General features: G+C 49.4%; 1 protein-coding gene across 3 annotated transcripts in view; it reads left to right on the top strand.

Annotated features, from left to right (window-relative positions):
- The first annotated feature begins 389 nt into the window (after positions 1-389).
- EHF (ETS homologous factor) overlaps positions 390-24,040 on the top strand; it is a 60,643-nt gene continuing 36,992 nt past the window's right edge. For 2 of the 3 annotated variants that reach the window (XM_063946306.1, XM_063946304.1), the window contains exon 1: positions 390-623. Coding sequence is in view for 1 of the 3 variants with exons in the window: in XM_063946305.1 (XP_063802375.1) it covers positions 3,061-3,081 (21 nt within the window). In the remaining 2 variants the exon portion in view is untranslated. Of the gene's footprint in view, positions 624-3,004; positions 3,082-24,040 lie in introns of those variants that run through there. The other variant, XM_063946305.1, reaches the window with a different exon arrangement.

Here is a 24,040-nt window from a genome sequence, read left to right as displayed (position 1 = left end):
GACCGCGTCTGGATGTTTGAGGACAGGTTTATGGAGATTCTGCCAGATAAAATATCTGTAAACTGACGTGACAGGATCATAAGTTGCGTGTCACCCAGCATTTGCGAGCAGCAAGGTCCCCAGCGTGGTTTAAGGATTAACACAAACAGCCTTCAATCTAAACAATGCCAGAGACAAGTATACCTCGCAGGTGCACACCGAGTATCCACGGACGTGCGTGTGTGCGGGGAGCCCTGCTGGGCCTGTTTTGTATAAAAGGATCTTTCATAAGAGAATGAATTAACAGTTTACAAGAAAGTTGAACCACCTCCTCCCTGTATTAGCCCCCCCCCCCCCGTCCTCCAACACAGTTACTTCTCCCAGACACCAGTCAGACCTGTTTGCAGCACTTTCAGGTGCCAAATGCAAATGATAGTCACCTTATTTTATTCCGCTGTAACCAAGAGATATATAAAAGGAAGTGACAATTGGAAAAACCCTGATTGGCCAAATAATTCTGACTGCTGTGTGTGTGGCACAAACAACGTTGTCTGTATTGTGGTGTCCGTGTGTGGTGCTATTTTATCTTTGACAGTTGTAGCTCAGTGTAGGCTGTGAATGGGACCATACCCACCTGCTTGCAGGTAAGTACAACTCCCGGAATTATACATGTATTGTGCTCTGATGGTGTAGTAGATAAAGTGTGTTTTTATGTTAATTTTAATTTATTGTATTTTCAACTTGCGGTCATCCAGCTGTTGTGGAACTACAAGTCCAAGTACATATGACAGCTTTGAGTACATTCTATTTTTTTTTTTTTTGTGGGGGGGGGGGGGGGACGACGACGATGACATTAGTAATAATTTTATTGATATTAGAGATGTCTGGTTCAGTTCTCCAAAAAATCCGAATTCACATGAATTTTGTGGATCTGATCCGAACAAAAACTCCTGGTTTGGATCTTCCCACAGTTCGGAGTTTTAATTTTAAATGTAAATTTTGGATGGCAAGAATGACATGTTTTTAGCTGTTTTTATACATTTGTATAAATTTTTATTAAGGATTATTGATTTTTTTTATCGGTTTTTGAACCAAACCAAAAACCGAATCTGAACCAAAAAACTGCAGGGTGTTTTTGCCAAAACCAAAATACAATGATGAATTAAAACCAAAACCAAAACACGGGGGTCCGCACACATCTCTAATTGGAATGACTTTGTAGTGTGGAAATCTTGTGACATTTTGCCCTTTGTGTGGCGTCTGGAGACCACACATAGAACGTTACCTGTGAGGAGATGGGTAACAGCCAATACAACGTAACATGATTGTAGACGCATCGCAGTGTCTGTAACACAGTCATCAGTACAGCAATTATATTTATTTGGAATACATTTAATTATAAGCTTCACCCAGCTCCTTAAGATAATTAAGCAGTATCCACATTATGGCTTGTTGGTCTGAAGACTCCAATCTTCAATTGCCACCACCAGGACTTGTTTTCATGATTTCCTATAACCATGCACAGATGAGATGATCTATATTGGGTCAATAATTATCCCACCTGTTTCCACTGACAGCAATTCTGAAAACATGACCTGCAGGTAGAACTTGACCATTGGATTTGAAAACTTCTGCTCTATTTTAGGGAAAGCAAAGTCTGGCACTCCAGCTGCTGTAGAACAACACATCCCAGCATGCTCTGCTACCATTTTAGCTTGCCCTAACCGCAAAACTGTGGCAGGATATGCTGGAATATGTAGTTCCACAGCAGCTGGAGTGTTGCACGTTGCCTACCCCTGGTGTTTATGATTACCACAAGAGCAGAATTGTGATACAGCGAGCCTTTTCTAATCGGCATCCCAGCAGGAAATCACCAGTGTTACACCAGCTGGACCAAATGCTCTATAGTAGTAAAAACTCTTAGTGGAGTCCATGAATGCAGCATTCCGCTTGTGTCCACAGGATCCCTACATTTATTACTAGGGGTTTTTTTTCTAATGGAAAACTGGACCTAATACAATTAGTTGTTGCAACTTGCTATAGAGCAGGAATTCCCAACCGCGGTCCTCAAGGCACACTAACAGTGCAGGTTTTAGTGATATCAAGGCTTGAACACAGGTGACTTAATTAGTACCTTAGTTATTTTGATTTAACCATCTGTGCTGCAGCCTGGATATCACTAAAACCTGCACTGTTGGTGTGCCTTGAGGACCGTGGTTGGGAATGCCTGCTCTAGAGCATAGGTCTGCAAACTCGGTCCTCATTACCCCACACAGTGCATGTTTTGCAGGTAACCCAGCAGGTGCACAGTTGTATTAATTACTCACAGGCACATTTTAAAAGGTCCGCAGGTGGAGTTAATTATTTAACTTGTGATTCTGTGAGGAGATCTGCAAAACATGCATTGTGTAGGGTAATAAGGACCGAGTTTGCAGATCTATGCTATAGAGCAGGCATTCCGAACCACGGTCCTCAAGGCACACCAACAGTGCAGGTTTTAGTGATATCCAGGCTGCAGCACAGATGGTTAAATCAAAATAACTGAGCTACTAATTAAGTCATCTGTGCTGAAGCCTGGATATCACTAAAACCTGCACTGTTAGTGTGCCTTGAGGACCGTGGTTGGGACTGCCTGCTATAGAGCACAGGTTCTCAACCTCGGTTCTCAGGACCCCACACGGTGCATGTTTTGCAGGTCTCCTCACAGAATCACAAGTTAAATAATTAGCTCCACCTGTGGACCTTTTACAATGTGTCAGTGAGTAATTAATACACCTGTGCACCTGCTGGGTTACCTGAAAAACATGCACTGTGTGGGGTCCTGAGGACCGAGTTTGAGAACCTGTGCTATAGAGTTAAGAGTTCTATTCTACTTAACTTTTTTTTGCATTGGTGGAAGTGTTTGTGGCAATTTGTTACTGTGCTTTGTACTTGGTAAAACATTAGTCCTGAGTAGAATGAAACATTATTTTTGCCTTTACGGTAATGAATGAAAGCACTTCCTACATGTGGGAGTGATTACTGGGATAGGACAGAGCTCTTCTACTCCATCCATCACCCAAGGGGGCAATCTGTTCATGAATGACTGTGTTATGTGCACTGGTGAGTGTTGGAGTTTTTGCTGGATGTGATAGCTGGTGTTTAGCTTTTATCATCTGGTAGCTTCTATTATACATATCCCCATGTGCTATGTTTGCAGAGGAAATACCTGGCTGCCGCTCAGTCATCAGGTGCAGAGTGGAGTCAGCGCAGAGATAAATGATGTTTCCTATGCGGTATAGTTCTGTATTCATGCAGTGTGTACCGCACACCAGCTGTTGGGTAACTATAAGTCACAGCATGTCCTGGGCAGCAGAGGGCGTTTGGTAACTGAAAGTAACAGGAACAACTTTATGACTGCTGGAACTTGTGGCTCCACAACTACTGATCGCTGACGTGTGTAGCAAATACAGTTCGCTCGCTAGATTTTTTTTTGCAGTCCTGTGTTCGCATAGTCGCCGCCCATAGGGGGAGTGTATTTTAGCTGTGCAAGTGTGCGATTGCATGTGTAGCAGAGTTGTACAAACAGATCTTGTGCAGTCTCTGCGCAGCCCAGGACTTACTCAGCCGCTGCGATCACATCAGCCTGTCCGGTCCCGGAATTGACGTCAGACACCCGCCCTGCAAACGCTTGGACACGCCTGCGTTTTTCCAAACACTCCCTGAAAACGGTCAGTTGCCACCCACAAACGCCTTCTATCTGTCAATCTCCTTGCGAACGGATCCGTCGCACAAACCCATCTCTGAGCGGCGATCCGCTTTGTACCCATGCAATGCGCCTACACATTGCGGTGCATACACATGCGCAGTTTAAACCTGATCGCCCGCTGTACGGAAACGCAGCCTAGCGCTCAGGTCTGAATTAGCCCCATGGTTAATGAGGTTGAAATCAGACAAATTGTCCATCGAGTTGAACCTGTAACACTATTCTGCATGTAACTATAGTTTAACTCTAATGACCCAGATGAGGTTATTATTATTTTATTTATTTATTTATTTTTAGTTGATCAACTTTAAGTCACGCTGTATCTAAAGTTCTTAATGTATCTTGAGGTGGGTACACACTAGGTGATGTGCTCTATGAGTGACGTCGCCTAGTGTTTCCCCTCCCGGGCCGGGGCGGTCGCAGCTGGGCGTACACACTGAGCGATATGACGACCATATCACTCAGTGACGTCACGCAGCGGCCGGGCCATGCAGGGTAGCTCTTGGGCGACAGTCCTGCACGTCCGACAGCGAGGGCCATTAATGACCCGCTGGGCCGCGCATCGCTGGTCGGCGGCAGCATACACACTTGCCAAGAAAGTGAGCGACACCGCTCAGGAAGGGTGAAAATGAGCGACGTCGCTCATTTTCTCGGCAAGTGTGTATGCACTTTATGTGCTGTATCTTTGGATATCTTTTTCGTTTAGAAATGTGTCTAATCCATTTTTAAACTTATTGACTGAGTCCACCATTACTGCCTTAAAGTATGACGAAGCGCAATGACTGAGCTTTCACTTGCTGAGCATCAACAATATTTTAAAAATGCACAGACAGCATTTTAGTTACTTTCATTCTCCCCTAAGTGCCCAGAAAGCTCTGTATGCGTTACGTTCCCAGTGTGCACTCAGAAAGTGCTGTATGCGTTACGTTCCCAGTGTGCGCTCAGAAAGCGATGTATGCGTTACGTTCCCAGTGTGCACTCAGAAAGCGCTGTATGCGGTACGTTCCCAGTGTGCACTCAGAAAGCGCTGTATGCGTCACGTTCCCAGTGTGCGCTCAGAAAGTGCTGTATGCGTTACGTTCCCAGTGTGCGCTCAGAAAGCGATGTATGCGTTACGTTCCCAGTGTGCACTCAGAAAGTGCTGTATGCGTTACGTTCCCAGTGTGCGCTCAGAAAGCGATGTATGCGTTACGTTCCCAGTGTGCGCTCAGAAAGTGCTGTACGCGTTACGTTCACAGTGTGCGCTCAGAAAGTGCTGTATGCGTTACGTTCACAGTGTGCGCTCAGAAAGCGCTGTATGCGGTACGTTCCCAGTGTGCGCTCAGAAAGTGCTGTATGCGTTACGTTCCCAGTGTGCGCTCAGAAAGTGCTGTACGCGTTACGTTCCCAGTCTGCGCTCAGAAAGTGCTGTATGCGTTACGTTCCCAGTGTGCGCTCAGAAAGTGCTGTATGCGTTACATTCCCAGTGTGCGCTCAGACAGTGCTGTATGCATTATGTTCCCAGTGTGCGCTCAGAAAGCGCTGTATGCATTACGTTCCCAGTGTGTGCTCAGAAAGTGCTGTATGCGTTACGTTCCCAGTCTGCGCTCAGAAAGTGCTGTATGCGTTACGTTCCCAGTGTGCGCTCAGAAAGTGCTGTATGCGTTACATTCCCAGTGTGCGCTCAGACAGTGCTGTATGCATTATGTTCCCAGTGTGCGCTCAGAAAGCGCTGTATGCATTACGTTCCCAGTGTGTGCTCAGAAAGTGCTGTATGCGTTACGTTCCCAGTGTGCGCTCAGAAAGTGCTGTACGCGTTACGTTCCCAGTGTGCGCTCAGAAAGTGCTGTATGCGTTATGTTCCCAGTGTGCGCTCAGAAAGTGCTGTATGCGTTACGTTCCCAGTGTGTGCTCAGAAAGTGCTGTATGCGTTACGTTCCCAGTGTGCGCTCAGAAAGTGCTGTATGCGTTACGTTCCTAGTGTGCGCTCAGAAAGTGCTGTATGCGTTACGTTCCCAGTGTGCGCTCAGAAAGCGCTGTATGCGTTACGTTCCCAGTGTGCGCTCAGAAAGCGCTGTATGCATTATGTTCCCAGTGTGCTTTATTTGCAACCATTAAATACACCTGCAGTGAAGCGTAATAAATGGTCAGCCACATTGCTGCCTCTGAGTCCTGGGTGTTATACTCTGGGACAATCTGTCAGAGTTACAGAGAGTTGTCTTATCGGGATGTAGTTATGTGACCGGCGGTCCACCGGTCACAGCACCTCCCCCTACAACCCGCCACGGCCAGATGTCCGGTGACATTTAATTTGTTTTTCTTTTTTTCATTTTTTTTTCATAAACCCACATGAAAGCGCAAGTAAGAGACTAACAGTTATGCGGTCCTGGTGCAATTTACATGCAGCTCCTATGTCCTTGGCGCACACTGGAAATTGCACTCAGAATGCTTTTACTAACACTCGTGTCCCAGTTACAGCAAGGCAATGGGAAGTTGTCATGCCCAATGTGAAACGCGTGTACACGTGAGGGGATGTTCTCAATGTGCGGTAAAGGACTTTTCTCAACATGCCCAATGTGAAACGCGTGTACACATGAGGGGGATGTTCTCAATGTGCGGTAAAGGACTTTTCTCAACATGCCCAATGTGAAACGCGTGTACACGTGAGGGGGATGTTCTCAATGTGCGGTAAAGTACTTTTCTCAACATGCCCAATGTGAAATGCGTGTACACGTGAGGGGGATGTTCTCAATGTGCAGTAAAGGACTTTTCTCAACATGCCCAATGTGAAACGCGTATACACGTGAGGGGGATGTTCTGAATGTGCTATAAAGGAATTTTCTCAACAAGTCCAATGTGAAACGCGTGTACACGTGAGGGGGATGTTCTGAATGTACGATTAAGGAATTTTCTCAACATGCCCAATGTGAAACGCGTGTACACGTGAGGGGGATGTTCTCAATGTGTGGTAATGGACTTTTCTCAACATGCCCAATGCTCGAAATCTCTAGCTAAACATACAGATAAATCTTTTACGGTCCCACTTGGTAGAATATGTTCTGTTTCCATCTGTCCCATGGGGTTTTACTGGCGTTTAAAACATTATTTAAATGCATCATTTTTACTCCAGTGCGTTTAAGGCCTGAAGTATCACCCTGAAAAATAATAGACAGTATATAAGTGATAACGTGTTCTAGAGGCCTGGACAAATGAGGATTCTAGAGCTATACTGTATATATGATTTATATATGATTTGTGAAGGCAATGTTTTTTGTAGGGACAAGGGCTGTCCCTTATAATCCTGGGATACTTTTTTCAGAAATCCTCCAAAAACAGCAGTTTTCTCAGAATTTGAATAGCTATGCCCCTAAGTCCTAAGAAGGAATATGAAGACTCCAGTGTGCTTTAGTGCTGGTGGTGGTGAGGGAGATATACCGGGGTTTCTTCCGGTTAATCAGGACTACAGTAGGTGCTCCTGCATTGTGGAGAGTACTACGTTCCATCTACATACTTATTGTTTTATGTCCATTGATGATAAACTTTCAGGAGATTCCCCTGCTTCCATTAACGCATACAAGGCAGTTGTGACAATCTGTATAGATCTATACATGCATGTCACCAGTGAGGGCCTTCAGGAGCCTGCGGTAGGTTCCTCACTGACCTTTCCCTTTGGCCAACCCCGGTCAGTGAGGCGGCCTATGTCAGGGAAGCCCTTGGTGACTTGGCCTCTTCATTATCACTGTGGCAGAGAGTCCTATATACCTTGGTGACAGCTGGGTCCGGGTTACTGATCTGCAGGACGTGGTATCCGGAGTAAGTGGTCCTCAGCCACTCTGAGACGCTGGACACAGCATTTACTGGCAGTAGATCATTATCCCGCCTCGGGTGAGACCGGAAAGCTCTCACTCACCTTGGCATTGGTCCCAACCACTTCTACACTTCTGCAAGATAGTGACTATTCCTTTCTAGGCAAATAGTGACACTTCTCTTGTAAACCTACACAGTGACTGCTGGCCATCGCTTTGGAAGGAGGCCCAGATATGTCCCATCTGCTCAAAACAAGGGCAATTTGTCACCCAGACTCGGTAACACTATTCCTTTCCGATGGTTACTCTGTTGGCATCAGGTGTTGCCAACGATGGCTTCTGCATGAAGAATCCTATTTATCTAGTATCTGCGTGGTGGTGGTTCTGGTAATGCCATCTCAGGTTGGCTTTACTAGAGCAGAAGCATTAGAAATTGTTATACAATTGTGAATTGTAGCCAAGACGGCTTGGGGATGTCATACACTGTACACGCCTGATTGGAAGGAGATGACATGCGGGTACTCAAATGCTGGTGCAAGTTGTGAGCTGATTCGTCGATGCGCCTAGGTAACACCCATTAATGCAAATGAAGTTAAAGTGCTGCAACTGTGCTTTAAATACAAGACTACAGTATTATACCGAGTAATCGTTTTACAAAAAGTGTGTTTACTGCTCTGTCTGGTCACGGGACCTTGTCACCAGAATCCACTTTTTAGCCCAGTCTGACAGGGACACACATTTAGGGCTCAGTCCAATTCCACTATATCTTGAGTCAGCGTCGGCAACAGCCACACTTTCCGTCAGCCTAAACTCGCGCAGAACTGCTCGCAGGCCCCATAGGGCTCTGAGTCGACTTGTGCGAGTTTGGGGTGAAATCGGGCTGCGAGTGGTGCGAGATGCTGTGCCGTTGCCGGCATTGCAACATCGCGGCAATAGCAACTCGCACACTTTGCCCAGAAATGGATTGACCCCCTAGAGTTTAAACTATCAATGGCGAAGTTTTAATTTCAACACGGTAAAAAAAAATTATCTAAAGGTGGGTACACACTAACAGATATATCTGCAGATCAATTGATCTGCAGATATATCTATGGACGGATCGAGCAGTGTGTTCAGCATACACACTGCCCGATCCGTCGGGGCCTGACGTCATGAACTAGGCGGGCGTGTACACACGCCGGCCCAGTTCACCTGTCAATCACCGCCGGCCGCCGCAGCATGTGTACGGGCGGTCGGCCGACCGCCCGGTACACACACAGCGACGCACCAATATATCGGTAGATATATTGGCCGTCGGCTGTGCTGCACGGCCGACGCGTTACGTCTGTGAACGACGGAGTTCACAGACGTATCGGCCGTACACACTGGCCGACGGACCCGCGATATATCGGCCGTTCAAGAGAACGGCCGATATATCGACCAGTGTGTACGGGCCTTAAGAATGTGATAAGAGATGTAAACCATCATGATTCAGAATAATATAATATAACTGTCTGGGGTCTAGTACTGAGCATCATATATTACTGTGGTCTCTGAGTGGTCTTCTACCACAAGATAAATACAGAGCCGGATTAAGGACCCGGGAGGCCTGGGGTACTAAAGAGCAGGGGGCCCCCATGGACTAAAAAACTAAAAATAATAATTATATATATATATATATATATATATATATATATATAATCGCTAAGAATCCCTCCTCCTTCAGATCAGCGTGCGGCGCGCCAATGACTGAGCTGCAGGCTTGCTGAGCCAGACAGCAATCGGACAGCTGAGCTGTCGCTCAGCTGCCCTGACTACACCTGTTAGAGCACTCTTCTTAGAGCTGTAGTCAGCGCAGCTGAGCGTCGGCTCAGTTGTCCAATTGCTGTCCGGCTCAGCAAGCCTGCGGCTCAGTCATTGGTGCGCCGCACGCTGAACTGAAGGAGGAGGAGGGAAAGGGCAGCGGGGAGCCGGGGCTCGTGAGCGCAGCACCGCAGATCAGATTGAAGAAAGATCCGTTCTGTGGTGTGGCAGGGGGCCCTTTTGGAAAGGGGGGCCCGGGGTACGTATTCCCGGGACCCACCCCCTTAATCCGGCTCTGGGTAAATAGGGAAAGCAGCTGTGCCTCTGTTGGCTGTGTGATGTACCTGCTACAAATGAGTCATTATTAATAATATATATATAGTTTACACTCTGTACGTTCTTATTACAGTCGCCTGGCAATGTTCTGCATGTAATGTGTAGGGTGTCCTGACCTCACAGCCACATCTCTCCTGTTATAACACCTGTGAGGCCGCTGTTCCTGCTAGAGTGACAGTAGCCCTGCAGACGGCAATGTATTTTTATGAGGGTTCTATAATAGTTTATTGAGTTTCGACACCAAATAAAGAGTGTTTACAAAAGGAGGACAAGTGCAGTATTTACACGCCGGTGACCTCATCATGCTCTTTATAAAGGGACGATTGTTTGGTGTTACTGATTAATCTTCAGGGTTTTGAAATTCACCATAGCTGGATGGTTGCATCACGGCAGGAGGACACTTTTTTTTATTTTAATTAACCCTGTTAGCATGGCTTTAGTGAGCGTTGGCTCTGCAGCTGTCACCACACTACAACTCCCAGCATGCCCACTCAGTCGCTGGCAGCAATGGTCCCCCTGAGACTATCTGTAACTATAATCAGCCCTTGTCAAGTCATTACACCTGACAATCTGCTATTTAGTACATTACTATACCATAGTCAGTGTTCTAAGAGGTGACCTGATATGTAGCTTATATTCATAAATATACCCATATGGTCTAATCTAGTGCTACGCAGCCTTATACACTTCAGGGGGCCACTATAGACAGCCCTCTACAATGAAAAGGCCATTACCCTTATTCTCAGTAACAGATTAATTAAATTAATTATACAGATCCACCGCATAACGTAATCTTTTCATTCTAGGATATCCTGTATTTTACGTTCTTAGGCCCTTTGCATCATAGGGGGTCATTCCGAGTTGTTCGCTCGCAAGCTGCTTTTAGCAGCTTTGCACACGCTAAGCCGCCGCCTACTGGGAGTGAATCTTAGCTTAGCAGAATTGCGAATAGACACTTCTTACCAGTTTCTGAGTAGCTCCACACTTACTCGGCATCTGCGATCAGTTCAGTCAGTGTCGTTCCTGGTTTGATGTCACAAACACACCCAGCGTTCGCCCAGACACTCCTCCGTTTCTCCAGCCACTCCCGCGTTTTTCCCAGAAACGGCAGCGTTTTTTCACACACTCCCATAAAACGGCCAGTTTCCGGCCAGAAACACCCACTTCCTGTCAATCACATTACGATCACCAGAACGAAGAAAAAACCTCGTAATGCCGTGAGTAAAAAAACCTAACTGCATAGCAAATTTACTTGGCGCAGTCGCACTGTGGACATTGCGCATGCGCATTAGTGACTATTCGCTCCGTTGCGAGAAAAAAATAACAAGCGAACAACTCGGAATGACCCCCATAGACCGTTGTGTAACTGGTGGATAGTGGGGGTGAGTCAGATCTGATCTCTGTGCTGCTAATTTTGCTGTCCTGCGATCAGACAGTCGCCGCCTCCAGGGGGAGTGTAAATTCGCTGTGTCAGTGTGCGATCCTATGTGTACGCCGAGCTGCAAAAATCCACTGTGTGCAGTCTGCGCACAGCCCAGGACCTACTCCTCCAGTGCGATGAGAACAGTCTGATTGGGGCCGTAGCTGACGTGAGACACTTTTGGATTTTTCGCACCATCCCGTCGCTGACTGGCGAATGGCAATGCCCTTTGTTGTCGTCCGACGCATGTGCGCATTGCGGTGCATGTGCCGTTAGGACCTGATCGCCCGCTGTGCGAAAATGCAAAGCAGCGATCAGATCTAATTCACCCCCAGTGTCTGGTGTAAGGTGGTGATTAGTAAAGACCCGGAGGCGTCTTCTTGCCATAAATTTCTGTTGCCACTTAGAGGTAACAGACATAGATTGCAATTATTATATTTATAATATATAACACCAGAATACAGGGGGGGGTCAGTACAGGATTCCTGAGTCTATCTGGAATCTGAGATGAGACGGAGCATTTTGTAATCTTGTATTCCAGTTTCAGCCACAGCCAGAGAGGAAGTTCTGCACGGAACCCTCTCATATTAATTCATCGAGTGTGGGAAACAAAACCTCCACTCAGAAGAAAAATTCCCAACCTTTCTTCTGTGGGACGCCAATATCTGTCCATGGGACTTTTAAAGTAATGCAACATAATGTGAGAATTAGACACCAACAGAATTGGCAAAAATAGGTGTCTTCACCTGTCTCCCAGCATCCAGCAAAGGTGGATTAAGGGGGTCAGACCGCAGAACACTACGGGGGGACAGCTAAACCCTCCCTACTCCCCTCAGGATTCTGGTAAGAGTCTGCCTCTTTCAATTTTATATATATATATATATATGTATGTATATATATATATATATATATATATATTTGTGGGGGGCAGGGGGCTGTTGAGTCATCTATTATGGGCTAAGAACCTCCTCTTCCGGGCTTGGAGATCGCACAAGCGACTCTCCCCAATATATAGCAAATGTTCCTGGCTCTTGGATTGCACATGCACCCGCTCCTGAAACTCCCCCTGATGCATCTTGGGGGGGGGATGCAATCAGTGTTGCTGGGTGGGAGGGGTGGGAGGGGGGGTGGGAGGAGCGGGTACTAATTACCTGGGTCTGGGCTTGTTGAGCAAAAGCATCAAAGAATCACATTTTAATGTCAGTATTTCCTGGTATTTCCAGAAGCGCAGTATGTAAATGTGCGCCGTGGTGGTTTATAGAAGGAGCCATAGACTGAATGTAGCGGAACGTTGTAGAATATACAGTTCCTTCAACCTCTGGATTCAGTGAGATATGTCATTATATACAACGGTCATGGTATATTTTTGTCGGCTTTCATCATGGAAACGTGAAAATGTAAACATGATCGTAATGTTGATGTGCAACACGTCGACATGCCTGGTATGCCGACAATGGCATTCATTATGTTGACATTGATGAAATGAGGTACGGGCGGTACAGCTTTGTCTTCCAGGTCCAGCGGTGACGTCAGGATGACTTCCCGCAGTTCCTGCCTCGCTTCCGGGAGAACCCTCCGCCGGCTAATTATGCAATGTGTAGCCCATAGGCTTCGATGGGCCAATCTTTACATTCCGGAAGTTATTAAATCTGGCAGCATCGCATCCCCCATAGAAACCTATGGGAAATAAATGTGGCTACTACATCATCTCTTGTGGAGTACATTCCATATTAATAATATTAGATGAGGGACTTACCTTCTGTGATGGTGGTGTGCAATTGGGGGTCTGGGTGACCGTGCAATTGGGGGTCTGTGACCAGGTTACTCAGACCCCAAAAGATACCGTTATGTGAACGTCTACCCACCTTTTGTAGGGGAGTGTCCCCAAGGGCTCCTACTCCTTATGCTGGAAATTGTTGATTGGGAAGTTTCACCATTCCATTACTTTTATTTCTTCTTTGTTATGTACTGAGAGGAGGAGGAAGCCCCATCCTAAGAACAGGAGGATTTCTGTCTTACGCCTTCTACGTATAGGTGGATATTTATAGAGAACCCACGCTCTGTGGCCTTTCCACTTGTGGCGTTACAGCCCGGCCTGCTGCCCCCATTCTGCCGCGCCAAATCTAAACCCAAACACGTGCAGCCTGGGAATGCTTCACCGTGGGATATATATCCTGCTCTACAGGGGACCTGCATGGAACCTTCAAGAGAGATATAGAGGAGAGCAGAGGAGAGGTTGCCCATAGCAACTAATCACCTTCTAGGTGTCATTTATCTACCAGTCTATAACATGAGAGAAGCTTTTTGGTTTCCATGGGCAACTTCTCCACTTTATTTCTCTGAGAGATCTATGCACTAAAGCCTTGGAGCGAGATAAAGTGGAAGGAGATAAAGTACCAGCCATTCAACTGTCATGTCAAAGGGGGTGTCACAGTTAGGAGCTGATTGGCTGGTACATTGTCTCCATCCATTATCACTCTCCAAAGCTTAGTACATAGACCCCTAAAAGGTTTTATACACCTCTCAATGGAGCTGGCAATGTGTCCAAGCCCATTGCCATTTTGTATTATTTGTCTTCCTTTTTTAATTCCGCCGCACTCGGTATACAATCTTCTCCCCCCAGTCTGATATTTATATTACAGAGCCCATGACTCCTGCCCTACTGCCAACCCCAAGCTACACATCTGATAAACTATTGTCCGAGTTTCCTCTGTCTCCCACCCTCCACCAATCGGTGTCCATCGAGGTTCTGCGGTTCTGCACTTGTCCTCTCTCTTCCTTCTCCTTCTACACCCCATCTACAGGTGATCATCTCCTTTGGCTTCCAATACCCTCAGTATGCCAGCTGAGCTTTCCATTCCTGTCCTTTCCCACGTCCCATGCCATATGTCGCCATCATCTCCTCCTGGCTCTTCCTTAAGGATGAACCGAAGTAATTGCATTTTTTTCTCCTTCCCCGAGATTTTATTAAATAATGAAAAAACATTGCAAAAGTGTGTGTAACAAATACTGTAACTTACTGATACTATGGGAAGATACTTCCCATGAAAAGTAATAATTTGCTGACACTTTTACTTAATTTAATACTTAAACCTAGCATCTAAGTTTGCCGCAGATCCCGTCATTGCACAAGATTATAGGAATGTGCGCCTCACACCCCACACACATTATAATCTGCTGTCGGTGTTGAGCTGAATGTTTGCACTAGGTTTGGGTATTTGCACTCTTAAACCTGTAGTGCACTGAGGGGGGTCCTCCCATTGTAAACAGCAGGTTTGTGAGATGTGTCTGGCACATGTAGTGCACTAGAGGGGGGGGGGGGGGGGTGGTCCTCCCATTGTAAACAGCAGGTTTGTGAGATGTGTCTGGCACATGTAGTGCGCTAGAGGGGGGTCCTCCCATTGTAAACAGCAGGTTTGTGAGATGTGTTTGGCACAGACATTTCTGCTTCTACAAATACAGTATGTAACACAAACAGGTTTCACATCTCCGGATGTGTCAGACTGATAATGTACAGTACACGTCGGGTGACTTTCAGGCCAGTCTGGGCCTATTCACAGACTGCTCCCTGAAATACCTGTATTATACGACGCTCGATAAACCGTGTCTATACCAGTCAGACGCTTCTTTACCAGAATGACCCGTGACTCAGTGTTTATCAGCAGACAGAGATATGGGCTAATGAATAGTGCTATTAAACAATCCCGATGTATAGGTAGGGTCACCAGGGGTGGTATAAGTGCATTAGAAGAGAGGCTGGGACAGAGACATAGGGCCTAATTCAGACCTGTTCACTCGCTAGGTTTTTTTTGTAGTCCTGCGTTCGCATAGTCGCCGCCTACAGGGGGAGTGAATTTTAGCTGTGCAAGTGTGCGGACGCATGTGTAGCAGAGCTGTACAAACTGATCTTGTGCAGTCTCTGCGCAGCCCAGGACTTACTCAGCCGCTGCGATCACTTCAGCCTGTCCGGTCCCGAAATTGACGTCAGGATCCCTCCCTGCAAACGCTTGGACACGCCTGCGTTTTTCCAACCCCTCCCAGAAAACGGTCATTTGACACCCACAAACGCCTTCTTCCTGTCAATCTCCTTGCGAACGCCCGTGCAAGTGGATTCTTCGCACAAACCCATTGCAGAGCGGCAAACCGATTTGTACCCGTGCGACGCGCCTGCGCATTGCGGTGCATACACATGCGTAGTTTAGACCTGATCGCAGGCTGTACGAAAAACGCAGCCTAGCAATCAGGTCTGAATTAGGCCCACAGTCAGCACAGGGATGTGGCATCTCAGGAGTAACAATAAGGGTGTCCCTATATAGCGAGAGACCTGTGAGTGTGAGCTCTTGGGGGCCCCTATAGACCTGAATGTAATGCAGCCTGCATTTTGTTAATATTTATTTATTAACAGTTTCTTTTGTAGCGCAGCATATCCGTTGCGCTTGACAATTAGAACAACAGTAATAGAACAAACTGGTCAAAAACAGGCAGACATAGAGGTAGGAGGGCCCTGCTCGCAAGCTTACACTCTATTTGCACTGCACATGCCCAAAAAGAGGCGCGTATAAATACGGATATACACTACTGTCTGGAGGGAGGAACTAGGGTGTGACGGGGTCATATAGGTAATTGAAATGCATCTTATTCAGACCAGCACGTAAGTGAACATACACCTGGCAGGAGCCGTATATTTTGCACCGTGACTGGGGCAGGTGCATCACTGACGTTAACTGACAAACCTGGGGCACATGCTACACACGCAGATCAAACCGAGTAAAACCGAATCCGCTCATCTCTACTGCAAACATGTTATTATTCCTGCGCATTTCTATTGTTTCCAACTCTCCATCTCCAAAATTCCTTTATCTGCCTACAAACAGTGGCTACTGAAGGGTTGTGGACTCACTAGGCTAACGCACACATAGTGCCGCCCCCCCTCCCTCCACATACACACAGACAAAAGTTATCTGATCAGGCAAGGACATTCTCAGGGGAAGACTGTACAGATGATAGTATGCGGACCTCTAGTTCACCCACTCTGTGGCGGATCTAGGGGGAGGAAATCAATGCGATCACGCCCTCCCCCATATCACTTCACACCTGTCCACTACCGCTGGTCAATCTATATCAGTGCACCCAAATAACCATTTTAGTTAGGGAGAGAGAGGAGACTGCTGTTGCTCAGTGGAAGCACCCTTCCTCCCCGTTCCTGGAGGTGCAGAGAACCTTCTCCCTGGATCCTCCCCTGCACCCAGGTGGCATTGGGGCACAATGTGCACAAGGTAAAGGTTTTATCAGTATGCTACATGATCCCACTGGTACAGCCATATGGCAGGCATTTTGAGAACTGCAGGTCTGTCCACTCAACACCGCCTTCGGATAACTAGCAAGCTGCATGGCAAGAAGCTATTTTATTTAAGCTCTGTTGCCTCTTCCAATATGGAATTAAATCGGTCTCTATTTTCCCTGGATATGCCTCCACCGTTGCACCCCCCTCCCCACCCCCCTTAGTGCTGGCGCCCTAGGCTGCAGCCTAATTGTTCGAATGGTTGATCAGACACTGCCTATAACTTATGCATTCTGTTCTGTACTTTCCAATATAAAAGTAACATATCCAGGAGATTAAAGGACAACAAACCGGTAATATGCACTGGTTGCAGGGGAAGAGCAGAAGTAGAACGTATAGGAGAAAATGGGAATGGATAAAGATCCTGGTTGTTGGAGGATGTCCCATCATATTGCACAAATTCCACAGCGGGTGCAATTGCAACACGTGGCAATAACTCACCCGTGCAACCGCCTTACGCAGACTAAAGCACATGACTACATTTTGTAACATGCACGGTGTGTACTGACAACAGTGACCGGCTTCAGGAGGGCTGTCGCGGCTTACAGAGACTTGAAGGGGTTAATAATAGCCGTTGCGTAGAAATAATCCAGGGCTGTTTAGGCAGATGCCATTCTTTGCTCTCTGTGTTTATTCTGCAGCAAATCAAAGCTTATGTGAGATGGTATCAGAGCGGAGGAACAGGTGCAGAGGCCGCTGCCGCCTGCCAACGTAAACTCTGCGACTGGGTAATGCTGTGTGAGAGGCATTCACAAGATAACAGCCGCCCTGCCAACCGTGAACTGCTGTCTCTCTCGTGGGGGAGCTCAGGTGTATGGTAGCCAGCCTCAGGTGAAGGCCTCATACGCACGCTTCGGCTTACGCAGACTGCCAATGTTCGCGATGGCGATCGGATGCTGTGCCTCCGGTCTCAGCACTCGGATCTCGCAGATGCATGCGGCAGGCGTCTACTTCCTACAGACACCTCCTGCTGCATTTAAATTTTACAGTGTTCCGATGGAGAAATAGGGTTGATGCAATCTTCGATGCTGCGACCGATGGTGCGTCTAAAGCGTCTCATAGGGAGCCGGTGTCTCACTATGGAAACAATCCGCTGCGGCGAGTCTGAGAAGATGCTAATGTCGCCGCCGCTGTCTCATGTACAGAGATACCACAGCCGGCGCCTCAGATCTGCTGCTTGCATACAAGGATGCATCGTCTGTCGCATCATCGGATGCCTGAACAATTCTGTGCTTGGTCAGAATGTCTGTCGCAACTAATCTGCTGGGGCCAGTGAGACTGCGTACAAGGAGGCTGGCGCTGCATGTGACACTCCCACAAATGATTGTGACACGCCTGCATTTTTGTTACTGTCATCCACACTGCGCCTGCCGCACAAGATCATCACAACACATGCGCATTCTGACTCAGAAGCGTGCACAGTAGAAAAAACAATATCGCAACTTGGTTCACCTCTGAGTCAGGAGCTGTGTGTGAGTGAGGACTTGTGTGTGAGTCAGGGCCTGTGTGTAAGTCAGGACCTGTGTGTGAGTCAGGAGCTGTGTGTGAGTCAGGAGCTGTGTGTGAGTCAGGAGCTGTGTGTGAGTCAGGACCTGTGTGTGAGTGAGGACTTGTGTGTAAGTCAGGACCTGTGTGTGAGTCAGGACCTGTGTGTGAGTCAGGACCTGTGTGTGAGTGAGGACTTGTGTGTAAGTCAGGGCCTGTGTGTGAGTCAGGGCCTGTGTGTGAGTCAGGGCCTGTGTGTGAGTCAGGACCTGTGTGTGAGTCAGGACCTGTGTGTGAGTCAGGGCCTGTGTGTGAGTCAGGGCCTGTGTGTGAGTCAGGGCCTGTGTGTGAGTGAGGACTTGTGTGTAAGTCAGGACCTGTGTGTGAGTCAAGACCTGTGTGTGAGTGAGGACTTGTGTGTAAGTCAGGACCTGTGTGTGAGTCAGGACCTGTGTGTGAGTCAGGGCCTGTGTGTAAATAAGGGCCTGTGTGCAGTAGCGGATCTTGCCACGGGCAAGCAGGACTTTTGCCCGGGGCGCCGCCTTCCAGAGGGCGCTGGCGCCATCCGGAGGGCGCCGCACTGTGGCAAGATCCGCCACTGCTGCCCGCTGTGTCCCCCGTCCGCCTCCGCTGCCCGCTGCCGTCCCCGTCCGCCTTCTGTGAAGGGAACTAGACGCTATGCGTCTAGTTTCCCTTCGTGGAGAGTAACTTTGCATAGCGTCTAGTTTCCCTTCGTGGAGAGGACCTTATGCTGTGCTGTGCGCGATGACGTCATCGCGCACCGCTCAGCATTCAAGCGGCGCTAGCAATGTACAGGGGGCGTAACTGATCACGCCCCCTGTATTAGGCCACACCCCTTTTCCTGCCCGGGGCGCAGAGCGCCTTTGAACCGGCCCTGCCTGTGTGTGAGTCAGGGCCTGTGTGTGAGTCAGGGCCTGTATGTGAGTCAGGAGCTCTGTGTGAATGAGGGCCTGTGTGTGAGTCAGGGGCTGTGTGTGAGTCAGGGGCTGTGTGTGAGTCAGGGGCTGTGTGTGAGTCAGGAGCTGTGTGTGAGTCAGGAGCTGTGTGTGAGTCAGGAGCTGTGTGTAAATAAGGGCCTGTGTGCGAGTCAGGGCCTGTGTGTGAGTCAGGGCCTGTATGTGAGTCAGGAGCTCTGTGTGAGTCAGGAGCTCTGTGTGAGTCAGGGCCTGTGTGTGAGTGAGGACCCGTGTGTGAGTGAGGACCCGTGTGTGAGTGAGGACCCGTGTGTGAGTGAGGACCCGTGTGTGAGTCAGGAGCCGTGTGTGAGTGAGGGCCTGTGTGTGAGTGAGGGCCTGTGTGTGAGTGAGGGCCTGTGTGTGAGTCAGGGGCTGTGTGTGAGTCAGGAGCTGTGTGTGAGTCAGAGCCTGTGTGTGGGTCAGGAGCTGTGTGTGAGTCAGGGCCTGTGTGTGAGTCAGGGCCTGTGTGTGGGTCAGGAGCTGTGTGTGAGTCAGGAGCTGTGTGTGAGTCAGGAGCTGTGTGTGAGTCAGGAGCTGTGTGTGAGTCAGGAGCTGTGTGTGAGTCAGGAGCTGTGTGTGGGTCAGGGGCTGTGTGTGGGTCAGGGCCTGTGTGTGGGTCAGGAGCTGTGTGTGGGTCAGGGCCTGTGTGTGGGTCAGGAGCTGTGTGTGGGTCAGGAGCTGTGTGTGGGTCAGGGCCTGTGTGTGGGTCAGGGCCTGTGTGTGGGTCAGGAGCTGTGTGTGGGTCAGGAGCTGTGTGTGAGTCAGGGCCTGTGTGTGGGTCAGGAGCTGTGTGTGGGTCAGGAGCTGTGTGTGGGTCAGGGCCTGTGTGTGGGTCAGGGCCTGTGTGTGGGTCAGGAGCTGTGTGTGGGTCAGGAGCTGTGTGTGAGTCAGGAGCTGTGTGTGAGTCAGGGCCTGTGTGTGGGTCAGGAGCTGTGTGTGGGTCAGGAGCTGTGTGTGGGTCAGGGCCTGTGTGTGGGTCAGGAGCTGTGTGTGGGTCAGGAGCTGTGTGTGAGTCAGGAGCTGTGTGTGAGTCAGGGCCTGTGTGTGGGTCAGGAGCTGTGTGTGAGTCAGGGCCTGTGTGTGGGTCAGGAGCTGTGTGTGGGTCAGGAGCTGTGTGTGGGTCAGGGCCTGTGTGTGGGTCAGGAGCTGTGTGTGGGTCAGGAGCTGTGTGTGAGTCAGGAGCTGTGTGTGAGTCAGGGCCTGTGTGTGGGTCAGGAGCTGTGTGTGAGTCAGGGCCTGTGTGTGGGTCAGGAGCTGTGTGTGGGTCAGGAGCTGTGTGTGGGTCAGGGCCTGTGTGTGGGTCAGGGCCTGTGTGTGGGTCAGGAGCTGTGTGTGAGTCAGGAGCTGTGTGTGGGTCAGGAGCTGTGTGTGGGTCAGGAGCTGTGTGTGGGTCAGGAGCTGTGTGTGGGTCAGGGCCTGTGTGTGGGTCAGGGCCTGTGTGTGGGTCAGGAGCTGTGTGTGGGTCAGGGCCTGTGCGTGGGTCAGGGGCTGTGCGTGAGTCAGGAGCTGTGTGTGGGTCAGGAGCTGTGTGTGGGTCAGGGCCTGTGTGTGGGTCAGGAGCTGTGTGTGGGTCAGGAGCTGTGTGTGAGTCAGGGCCTGTGTGTGAGTCAGGGCCTGTGTGTGGGTCAGGAGCTGTGTGTGAGTCAGGGCCTGTGTGTGGGTCAGGAGCTGTGTGTGGGTCAGGGCCTGTGTGTGGGTCAGGGCCTGTGTGTGGGTCAGGAGCTGTGTGTGGGTCAGGAGCTGTGTGTGGGTCAGGGCCTGTGTGTGGGTCAGGAGCTGTGTGTGGGTCAGGGCCTGTGTGTGGGTCAGGGGCTGTGTGTGAGTCAGGAGCTGTGTGTGGGTCAGGAGCTGTGTGTGGGTCAGGGCCTGTGTGTGGGTCAGGAGCTGTGTGTGGGTCAGGAGCTGTGTGTGAGTCAGGGCCTGTGTGTGAGTCAGGGCCTGTGTGTGGGTCAGGAGCTGTGTGTGAGTCAGGGCCTGTGTGTGGGTCAGGAGCTGTGTGTGGGTCAGGGCCTGTGTGTGGGTCAGGGCCTGTGTGTGGGTCAGGAGCTGTGTGTGAGTCAGGGCCTGTGTGTGATATCACTGACAAACAGAATTTTATTTCCTTTTACTGGAGAAACCTGTAGTAAGAAGTATATTCCCCCATTATATACACTGTGTATGTAACATACTGTCTATTGCAGAGATATTGGGATAAGCAGAGAAATGGGTTCTACAAGGATTACTTACCCCAACACTATGAGGCCTATTTATCCCTGTGGCCTAGTCCCACCCTGCATACGCAGCACTGTACACCTGCAGCACTGTACACACACACAGCACTGTACCGTACTGTACACACACAGCACCGTATCGCACTGTACACCCGCAGCGCTGTACACACACACAGCACCGTACCGTACTGTACACACACAGCACCGTATCGCACTGTACACCCGCAGCGCTGTACACACACACAGCACCATACCGTACTGTACACACACAGCACCGTATCGCACTGTACACCCGCAGCGCTGTACACACATATATCACTGTACACCCGCAGCGCTGTACACACATATATCACTGTACCGCACTGTACACCCGCAGTACTGTACACCCGCAGCACTGTACACACACAGTACTGTACATATACATAGCACTATGCACACACAGCACTGTGGGGCTGATTCAGACCTAATCGGTGCTGTGCGTTTTCGTGGCGGCTGCGTGATGTTACACGCGGCCGCTGAGATCTGGGTAGCAACGAGTAGCTCCCTACCAGCGTGCAGGAGCTGCCCTGGCTGGGAGCTACTCCTGAAGTACAAAGCTTTTGTACTTGTGTGACGGGGCAGGGACTGACATGTGAGGCGGGCGAGCCCTGTGCTGGGCGTCCCCCCACATGTCAGTGTGCCACACACATCACTGTAAACACACGCAGCACTATGGGGGTCATTCACACCTGATCGCTTGTTAGTGTTTGTTGCAGGTCAGAACTGCGCATGTGTATGCACCGCAATGCGCAGGCGCATCACGTGGGAACAAAGCTGATCGCCGCTCAGCGATGGGTTTGTGCAAAGAATCCATTCGTACAGCCGTTCGCAAGGAGACTGACAGGAAGAGGGCGTTTGTGGGTGGCAACTGACCGTTTTCAGGGTGTGGTTGGAAAAATGCAGGCGTGTCCAAGCGTTTGCAGGGCGGGTGTCTGACGTCATTTCCGGTCCCGGACAAGCTGAAGTGATCGCAGCGGCTGAGTAAGTCCTGGGCTGCGCAGAGACTGCACAAGATCTGTTTGTACAGCTCTGCTACACATGCGTTCACACACTTACACAGCAAGAATACACTCCCCTGTAGGCGGCGACTATCTGATCGCAGTGCTGCAAAAAAAACCCTAGCGAGCGATCAGGTCTGAATTAGCCCCAATACGCGCACAGCACTGCACACATGCAGCACCATGGCCCTCATTCCGTGTTGTTCGCTCGCTAGCTGCTTTTAGCAGCCGTGCAAACGCTAGGCCGCCGCTCTCTGGGAGTGTATCTTAGCTTAGCAGAAGTGCGAACGAAAGGATCGCAGAGCGGCTACAAAAAAAGATTGTGCAGTTTCTGAGCAGCTCCTGACCTACTCCTAGCTAGCGATCACTAGACTATTTAGTTCCTGTTTTGACGTCACAAACACGCCATGCGTTCGCCCAGCCACGCCTACGTTTTTCCAGCCACTCATGCGTTTTTATCTGGCACGCCTGCGTTTTTTCACACACTCCCCGAAAACGGTCAGTTACCTCCCAGAAACACCCACTTCCTGTCAATCACTCTGCGGCCAGCAGTGCGACTGAAAAGCGTCGCTAGAGCTTGTGTAAAACTGCATCAGCTTTTGTGAAAGTACGATGCGCGTGCGCAGAATTGGCTATTTTTTGCCTGACCGCTGCGCTGCGAACGAAAGCAGCCAGCGATCAACTCGGAATGAGGGCCTGTATGTGCACAGTACTGTACACACACAATAACAGCATTGTTGGAAACCGGTGGATATCTGAGACCATAATCTAAGATTATTATTGCTCCGCTTGGTGTTAGCCAGGGAAGGGCTGACACAGTGACAGACAGGCGTGTGTTGTACATAGCTCTCATTTCCCTGCTCACTATTGTATGAGTTATATTATATAGGGCTCTCAGTCGTTGTTACACGCTTAGCAGCAGCAATGGAAACGTGTTGCCTAGCAGCCTGTAGTCATGCCTGTGGCTTCACACACTCTTCCCTGTGTACTATCTGTGCCCTGAGGGCTTGTAACCTCTGACCCCACCTCCTGTAACCTCTGAACCCACCTCCTGGACCTTATGAAAATATTGGTAGCGCTGTAAATAGGTCTAAATAGGTGTCTGGGCCAACGTCATCAACAAGTTGTCATGCTATAGAATATGTCTCAGAACTATCTAAATGGAATACCTGGATGAGGACACCTGTAGCAGGGACGATGGGAGATACATGTACCTGGATGGGGACACCTGTAGCAGGGATGATGGAAGATACATGTACCTGGATAGGGACACCTGTAGCAGGGATGATGGGAGATACGTGTACCTGGATGAGGACACCTGTAGCAGGGATGATGGGAGATACGTGTACCTGGATGGGGACACCTGTAGCAGGGATGATGGGAGATACATGTACCTGGATGGGGACACCTGTAGCAGGGATGATGGGAGATACGTGTACCTGGATGGGGACACCTGTAGCAGGGATGATGGGAGATACGTGTACCTGGATGGGGACACCTGTAGCGGGGATGATGGGAGATACGTGTACCTGGATGAGGACACCTGTAGCAGGGATGATGGGAGATACATGTACCTGGATGGGGACACCTGTAGCAGGGATGATGGGAGATACATGTACCTGGATGGGGACACCTGTAGCAGGGATGATGGGAGATACGTGTACCTGGATGGGGACACCTGTAGCAGGGATGATGGGAGATACGTGTACCTGGAAGGGGACACCTGTAGCAGGGATGATAGGAGATACGTGTACCTGGATGGGGACACCTGTAGCAGGGATGATGGGAGATACATGTACCTGGATGGGGACACCTGTAGCAGGGATGATAGGAGATACGTGTACCTGGATGGGGACACCTGTAGCAGGGATGATGGGAGATACATGTACCTGGATGGAGACACCTGTAGCAGGGATGATGGGAGATACATGTACCTGGATGGG

This window comes from Pseudophryne corroboree, chromosome 11 (assembly GCF_028390025.1).
Source record: "Pseudophryne corroboree isolate aPseCor3 chromosome 11, aPseCor3.hap2, whole genome shotgun sequence".
Classification (NCBI taxonomy): Eukaryota; Metazoa; Chordata; class Amphibia; order Anura; family Myobatrachidae; genus Pseudophryne; species Pseudophryne corroboree.
Note: the sequence above shows the minus strand (reverse complement) of the source record. Positions and strands in the feature narration are given on the sequence as shown.